Genomic DNA, 8,780 nt, shown 5'->3' with positions numbered 1-8,780 from the left:
TCTTGGAGTATGAACACTTATAAAAAGTTACAAATATGGCATGAATTTTAGCTCCATGGCATGTGACAAATTACCATGGTATTACCATCAGATATCATGGTAGGCATACTGCTTTGCTAAAGTACTTTTTTGTAAGGAAATAGCATTGCTCATGAATATGTTAATCATGCAATCACAGATTTCTTCTCAATTACTTTTGGACTTCATATCACCACACATTTAATTTGTAAAATAAATGTATGTTTATTTATTTGTTACTGTTTACAAAAACATTAAAAAGGGTTGAACACAGCAAGTCATAAAAATGCAGTAAGCAGTATAGCTGGTTGGCAATATAGGGGCTAGACATAGGCTACACACACTATTATACATACAAAAATGTCTAACACACACATAGCTTATAACAGGTTCTGGGCTAAGCAGGAATGAACAGATCATTTGTGTAGCTATACAAGTATCTGAATGCCTGTTTATATTTCTATCACATTTTCAAGTCAAGTTTTAATGGGTGCCGTTGAATCATTTCAGTCGGCCTCATGTACGCTGACTCTCTTGCATGTGTTCTCAGTGCAGCGCTCCAGAATGAGCTGAGGACTGGGCCGAGGAGGAATGACTGGGATATTTTTATCCAGATCTTCTGCTTGAGGAGAGCCTGATTTTACGATGTTCTCTGTATAAAAACAAACATAATACAGCATTTTAAATAAAATCATCCAGTCAGGTCCTTCGACCAGAGCTACATACTCTTTGGGCATAAGTATGAAGTGAACAGTCAGTTTCTATGTGCGGAAATAATGGACATAATTGAATGTTGCCTGATTTGTTGACATTAGTTAATTTATTAACTAACATGAACTAACAATGAACATTATTATCACAGCATTACTTAACCTATGTTAATGTTAGTGAATAAAAATGTTCAAGCTCACAGTACATTAACTCATGTTAACTGATAAAACTTTTGATCCCAAAAAAATTGTATTAGTAAATGTTGATATTAACAATTATTTATAATAACATTATTATTTTTTGTTAGGTTGTGTTAACTAGCATAGGTAAATGATTTTAACAAATGAAACTTTATTTTAAAGTGTTATCAAATAAATGTATATGAAATAATAAAATATATGATTAATGTAAATGCTGCTATCATTATGCAACATTAGCATTACATAATAAAGGAGTGAAAGACGCTATATATTTTGTAATGTTAACGTTTAATATAACTATTTTAAGATATTTGTATTTATCTATTATACAACCCCAAATCAGAAAAAGTTGGGACAGTATGGAAAACGCAGAAAAAAAAAGAAGTGATTTCTAAATTTACTTTGACTTGTATTTCATTGTAGACAATATGAACACAAAATATTTCATGTTTTGTCTGGTCAACTTCATGTCATTTGTAAATATGCATCCTTTCCTGTCATTCAGACCTGCAACATATTTCAAAAAAAGTTGGGAGAGTAAAACATTTACCACTTTGTAATGTTGCCATTCCTTTTCACAACACTTAAAAGACGTTTAGGGACTGAAGACACCAAGTGATGAAGTGTTTCAGGTGTAATTTTGTCCCATTCTTCCTGCAAACAAGTCTTAAGTTGGTAAACAGTACGGGGTCTTCGTTGTCGCATTTTGCGCTTCAAAATGCGCCACACATTCTCTATTGGAGACAGGTCGGGACTGCAGGCAGGCCAGTCAAGTACCCGTACCCTCTTCCTCCGCAGCCAGGACTTTGTAATGTGTGCAGAATGTGGTTTTGCATTGTCTTGTTGAAATATGCATGGACGTCCCTGGAAAAGATGTCTTCTTGAAGGCAGCATATTGTGCTCCAAAATCTCTATGTACTTTTCAGCATTAATGGTGCCTTCACAGAAGTGCAAGTTACCTTTGCCATGGACAACCCCATACCATGAAAGACCCTGGCTTTTGGACTTGTCGCTGGTAACAGTCTGGATGATCCTTTTCTTCTTTGGTCCGGAGCACACAGCGTCCATTCCTCCCAAAAAATACCTCAAATACTGATTTATCTGACCACAGTACACGTTTCCACTGTGTGATGGTCCATCCCAGATGCCTCCGAGCCCAGAGAAGTCGACAGCGCTTCTGGACACTGTTAACATAGGGCTTCCTTTTGGCACAGTACAGTTTTAACTGGCATTTGTGGATGTAACTACGTATTGTGGTACTTGACAAAGGTTTGCCAAAGTAGTCCTGAGCCCATGTGGTGATATCGCTTATAGATGAATGACGATTCTTGATGCAGTGCCGCCTGAGGGATCGGAGATCACGGTTGTTCAGCTTAGGCTTGCGCCCTTGTCCTTTACGCACTGAAACTCCTCCAGATTCCTTGAATCTTTTAATTATGTTATGCACTGTTGAATGTGAAATATCCAAATCTCTTCCTATCTTTCTTTGAGGAACATTGTTTTTAAACATTTCAATAATTTTCTAACGTATTTGTTGGCAAACTGGCGATCCTCGGCCCATCTTTGCTCCTAAAGGATTAGACCTTTCTTGGATGCTGCTTTTGTAACAAATCATAATTACAATCACCTATTGACATCACCTGTTTCAAATCACATCATTATTTAAACATTTTACCTCATTACTAGCCCTAAATTGCTCCTGTCCCATTTTTTTTTAAATGTGTTGCAGGTCTGAATGACAGGAAAGGATGCATATTTACAAATGACATGAAGTTGACCAGACAAAACATGAAATATTTTGTGTTCATATTGTCTGCAATGAAATACAAGTCAAAGTAAATTTAGAAATCACTTCTTTTTTTTTTTTTTTTGCGTTTTCCATACTGTCCCAACTTTTTCTGATTTGGGGTTGTATATTATGCTAATATACTTTATTCTATAATATATGTAATATTTATATAAAAATACTTTTTTATTAATTATTTTACTTTTATTTTATTTATTTTTATATTTCGTTTTTAAATGCATTTTGTGTGTTTGTGAGTGTGTGTGTGTGTGGTCCAGCCAGGTTAACCCTACGTTATGAGAACAAAATGTACAAAGATGGCAATATCCAAAATCCTTGGGACATATCCACACGGGTCATTTTTTGGTCCCCATGAGGAAAACAGCTTATAAATCAGACTAAATTATGTTTTTTGAAAATGTAAAAATGCAGAAAGTTTTCTGTGATAGGTAGGTTTAGGGTTAAGGGATAGAATATACAGTTTGTACAGTATAAATACAATTATGTCTATACAAAGTCCCCAAAACATGAAAACGTGTGCATGTGCGTGTGTGTGTGTTTATGAGACACTAGACATATTTCGTCACGATTACACACCTCCGTTTGTCTTCCTCTCCTGCAGTGGAGATCGTGTCACACCCCTGGAGTTTAGTCTTCCTCGCTGCTGTAAGAACCGCCGGCTCTGTCTCCGATAGGAGTCCTGACTGATTCGCTGACGTCCATTAGTATGGATGCTCTGGGCATTGCGTATGGTAGATCTGTTGGCCCAAATGAAAAAAGTATTACATATTTAGATATTTTCAGCTGGAGTGTTCAGTTATTTTTATCTTAATATGTGGTGTGTTTCATTATCGCTGTACCTTCTGGGTGGTGGTGTTGCTCTACTGACCACATCCTTCTCAGCATCCACCTCTTTCTTCTCTCCCGTCCTGCACAGGAACATGGATGGGTAGAAGCCTGTCTCTTCTCTTTTCCTGCATAAAACAATTTTGTTTTAGACATAGGGGAATCCGACTAAATTATGAATCATCAAATGACTGCAAGAATTTCGATTGTTCGACACACCAGGAAGTTGAAATGAGATGACTCATACCTGACCACCCACCACCCATCTAGAAGTTTATGGATGACCTCAATCATCTCTCCAGCCTCGAGAGTCAGCTCATCCAATTCGGCAGCTTTATACCCTTTAATGGTTTTATAGAGCTCTCCTGTTGTGGGTAAATATCATCAGCATAATCCAAATAGCACAATTAATCACTCCCAAAATAGTGGTTTGGGACTCATATAAGTGGAATTATGGCAATACACACTGACCTGCATAATTAGGCTCTGGTTCCTCAGATTCATCTGCTCCATCCAGTGGCTCTAAGTATGAAGCTGGAACCCAGCCTCTCCTGGACTCACACTGACAAAACCACCAGCCTGTAAACATCAGATCAGTTAACCTTTACCCTTTACTGTTATTCTAAAATGTGCAATTAAATATTTTGTAATGTCATTTAACATCTATATATGGCCCAAGCTGATAGGTCCTTTACATGCAGTCTGCAAGCAATCACATAATTCCTGCATGGCACAAGCTGATTGGTCTCTGCTGATCCTGCAGCCAATGAGATTGCTTGCTCAACATTTCAATAGTCTGGTTCATTGTTTGCGGTAAGCTAGTCCTGCAGCGCGGTATCAGAGTTCCTCTGAAACCATCCACCTCCCCCAGCTCCACCTGCCTAGATTTATTTATGTCTATTATATATATATATATATATATATATATATATATATATATATATATATATATATATATATATATATATATATATATATATATATATATATATATATATATATATATATATATATATATATATATATATATATATATATATATATATATATATATATATATATATATATATATATTCATGCAGCAGCTTATCTTACATGTTCACAGCAGCATGTTTAATTTAATATCACTACTACTATCAACAGTTTGGGATTGGTGAGATTTGTAAATCTCAAAAGAATTAAAGAGTCTCTTACGTCCACCAAGACTGCATTTATTCAAAAATACAGTAAAAACATTAATATTGTGAAATATTATTAAAATTTAAAATAACTGTTTTCTATTTGAATATACTTTAAAATGTATTTTTTTCCTGTTATGGCAAAGCTGAATTTTCAGCATCACTACTCCAGTCTTCAGTGTCACGTGATCCTTCAGAAAATTATTCTAATATGATGATTTGGTGCTATCAATGTTGAAAACATTTTTATACAAACAGAAAGTTCAAAAGAACAGCCTTTATTTGACATTGAAATCTTTTGTTAAGTTATAAATGTCTTTACTGTCACTTTTGATCAAATGAATGTGTCCTTGCTGAATAAGAGTAACTTCTTTCAAACAAAAATCTTACTGACCCAAACTTTTAAAATGGTAGTTTGTGTCTGTGTGTGTGTGTGTGTGTGTGTGTGTGTGTGTGTGTGTGTGTGTGTGTGTGTGTGTGTGTGTGTGTGTGTGTGTGTGTGTGTGTGTGTGTGTGTGTGTGTGTGTGTGTGTGTGTGTGTGATTTGACCTACACTAAAGCCTTATCTTGTGGTGTGTATTCAGGTTTCAGGCCATGCCCCCTACATGAGGACACGTCGATGTCCTTTTTTTGTGTGATTAGTAGGTTTAGGGATAGTGATTGTTTAGGGGGTTAGAATATACCGTTTGTACAGTATAAAAATCATTACGCCAATGGAATGTCCCAGTAAACCTACCAACGTGTGTGTGTGTGTGTGATTTGACCTACACTAAAGTCCTTATCTTGTGGTGTGTATTCAGGTTTCAGGCCACGCCCCCTACACAAGGACACGTTGATGTCCTTGAAATTTTTGTGTGATGAGTAGGTTTAGGGATAGTGTTAGTTTAGGGAGTTAGAATATACCGTTTGTGCAGTCTAAAAACCATTACGCCAATGGAATGCCCCCCGTAAACCGTGTACTTATACAAATAATAATAATAATTCTTAGAAAAACAACAGGGCCTTCGCCCTTTCAGGGCTTGGGCCCTAATAATTAACAGAGCAATTCCAATAGGGTCCTCCTAAATATTTTTTCCTCACCATTGGGGCTTTTCTCCACAATGTCCACCATGTCTCCCATCTTTAGGGCGAGCTCATACTTTGAGCTCTTATTGTAGTCTGCAATCACTCTGTAGCTCTCAAGCATAATAGGCCCTGTGATTTCTGTACAAAGAACAACAGCTATGAAACCTGTCGAGAAATGGCATAAGGTATTTTGCTATTAAATGATAACATCAAAAACAGGAAAGTTGATCTTACCCGATGAGGGGTTGGTGTTGCTCCGTGCTCTGTTTGTGGACATAATGAAGGTCTCATTTCTTTTGTAGCTATAGAAAGAAATATATTTCTGTAAATATTGCATTCTTAAAGTAAATGTTTCAAGGTGATCGACTTTTGCGGTTGGGATTTTTTGCCCTTTTTAAGTCAGAGTACAAAGCAGATACAGCACAGGAGGGATAGCACAATCTCATGGCAATTCGTAATTATTTTACGTTTTGGCAAATCGGTGGCTAATTCATATGAATTCATACAATCTCATACATTTTCGTATGCTCTGCTTACGCCCCAGTGACAGGTATGTTTTTTCTAACAATCATACAAATTCACATGAATTCACCACCTTGTAAAATGTTAGATCAGATTGAGAGGGAAATTGGCTCATGATCAGCAAACCTCATGAGCCTTGCCCATGATAACCACTATGGCTTAAAGCATCAGAGCGTTAACCTATACCACAGCTCTAAGTAACTTTAACCAGACAGGCTTACGGGTGCGGTGCTGGTGGAGTTTCATCTTCAGGCCGCATTTTGAAGAAGTCGCGTACAAGCTGACAGCGAGAGATCTTCGGCAGCAGGTCGAGAAGGGCACGGAAGTATTCCGCAAGAGTCGCCTGCCTCGTCTCTGTCGTTTTCTGATTGTCGAGCCATTTAGGAGCTGAGAGAGATTTAAATTCAGATGGTCAGATGTAACGTTTCACTTGTATTGTCTCTGCAACTCTGCGGTATGACCATGTTGCGCAATCTCTTTTGAAACATTTTTTGTTACAATATCTGTATACTGCTTGCCACATTGGAAAGTCCACAGAAAGTACAGCTTATCACCATCAGTTAAAATATCCCCTATAAAAACCTGAACTTTCTTTTCTCAACTGAACTTTGCAGAACTGAAACTTAAACTTAAAAAATCCAAAACAAAAAGGAATATCATTGTATGACATGCAAATACAAAATGTGTTAGCACGTGTGGGCACCTTTCATGAACTTTAAACAGACTGATATGCTTGACATGAAGCAGGTGTTTCCTATTCTGATAGGAACACTAAGACCTGAAACTTATTTCTGTATTGTCTGAAAAATGAAACCATCACATGATGGCACATTTATTGCTGGCCGGTTAGTCTGTAGCTACTGTTAACCTGGTAAATCATTTGTGATGCAACATTTTTTTCTTTCTGAAAGACATTTTACTGTAAAATGTACCTGGTAATGTGGGAATGATTCTGTCCTTTGCGTCAATGTCTCCTGCCTCAATAGGGAACATTTCCTTCAACGTTTTCTGTAAATTAAATGTTTTTGGGTTACACTTTATTGTATTGTGACGTAGTTACATTGTACTTACTCAAATAAGAACTGAGGGTTGCATTTTATTTTAAGGTGTCATTTTTACAGTGTAATTATATATTTAAGTATTGGGTAATAATAATGAATTACATGTAGGGTTGGATTAGGGTTTGGTTTAGGTTTAGATGTATGTAATTATGCATGATTTACTATTATTACTACATGTAATACATGTAACATATGTAACAAGGACACTGTAAAATAACATAATAATACATGCACTTACCATAGAGTTACGGTTACGTTTAGGATTTGGTTTAGGGTTAATTACTTAGGGTTAATAATTTACTGTTAGTAGAAGTACTATAGTAAGTGCATGTAATAATGTGTAAGTACGTCACCTTAAAATAGTGTAACCTATTTAATTTTATAAAATAAGCTTTTGCATTCATTTATCTACTATCAACTTGTTTCAAACTTTACAATAAAGTTCCATTTGTTAATATTAGTTAACTGCGTTAATTAACATGAACTAACAATGAAAAATTGTTTCATAGTTATTGTTAATTTCAACATTTACTAAAACATTATTAAAAGTTGTTTATTTCATGGTTAACAAATAATGACTAGTTGCACTTTTTTAGACCTTATTGTAAAGTGTTTATCCATAATTTTATACAAATGTGCTTAACCGTAACTAAAACTAGAGGAAATGCTTGCAGCAATGACAATGAAATCAGTTAGGAAAAGGGAAATGTAACACTCTGCCACTTTCAATTGTAGAAAACTGAAAAAGAGACTTACATGAAATGTGTGGATTTCTGGATAGCGTCTGTACACCAGCTTTTCAGACTGATCACTCCATTTAACCAGGAGCATGTACACCTCCAGGAAAAAATATATAATTATTTTGTCTTATAGAAAAAACTCTATGACAACTGTAATCATCAAAGCACTTGTTAATTATGTGTAACGTACCGTGTCTATATGCACTTATCACACAATAATGTTTGCAATATCAAATGTGAAATATCATATGTGAAATGCAGATTTTGGACAAGTTTACTTACATAGTGCTGGCTGGGAAAGAATCTTTTCTCGAAGCCTAAAAGCTCCACATGTCGCACGTAAGATTCAGCCATCCTGCAGAACAGAAGTCTGACCGCAAGCTCTAAGAGAGTATGCTGAGCTGTTATGATCACCAGTACTTTATAGAGTTATGGACTATGAGTGTGGGAGGGGCGACCTGCACCAAACACTTCCTATTCCACAAGCCCTGATGAGGAAATACTGATAGAAAATTCCAGAATTAGTTTTGTTTTACATAATACAGCAAGTGAATGTAACCTTATACGGCCTAATAGGATTTACACTTCACGCTTTGACATTTTGTAATACAAAATAGTAAACACTGTAAAAAATTATCTGATCAATAAATTAT

General features: G+C 35.9%; 1 protein-coding gene across 1 annotated transcript; it reads right to left on the bottom strand.

The window, feature by feature from the left end:
• Positions 1 to 225: 225 nt before the first annotated feature.
• Positions 226 to 8,529, bottom strand: ncf1 (neutrophil cytosolic factor 1). The gene is made up of 11 exons (XM_079814829.1): positions 8,410 to 8,529; positions 8,144 to 8,224; positions 7,259 to 7,334; positions 6,548 to 6,713; positions 6,039 to 6,106; positions 5,820 to 5,942; positions 4,033 to 4,140; positions 3,809 to 3,926; positions 3,576 to 3,689; positions 3,313 to 3,473; positions 226 to 670 (listed from the first exon to the last, which is right to left on the bottom strand). The coding sequence occupies exons 1-11, from the start codon at positions 8,479 to 8,481 to the stop codon at positions 525 to 527; spliced, it is 1,233 nt and encodes a 410-aa protein (XP_079670955.1). The 5' UTR covers positions 8,482 to 8,529; the 3' UTR covers positions 226 to 524.
• Positions 8,530 to 8,780: the final 251 nt, after the last annotated feature.

Source organism: Gobio gobio (assembly GCF_949357685.1).
Source record: "Gobio gobio genome assembly, chromosome: 4".
NCBI lineage: Eukaryota > Metazoa > Chordata > Actinopteri > Cypriniformes > Gobionidae > Gobio > Gobio gobio.
This window is presented reverse-complemented; position numbering and strand designations above follow the sequence as displayed.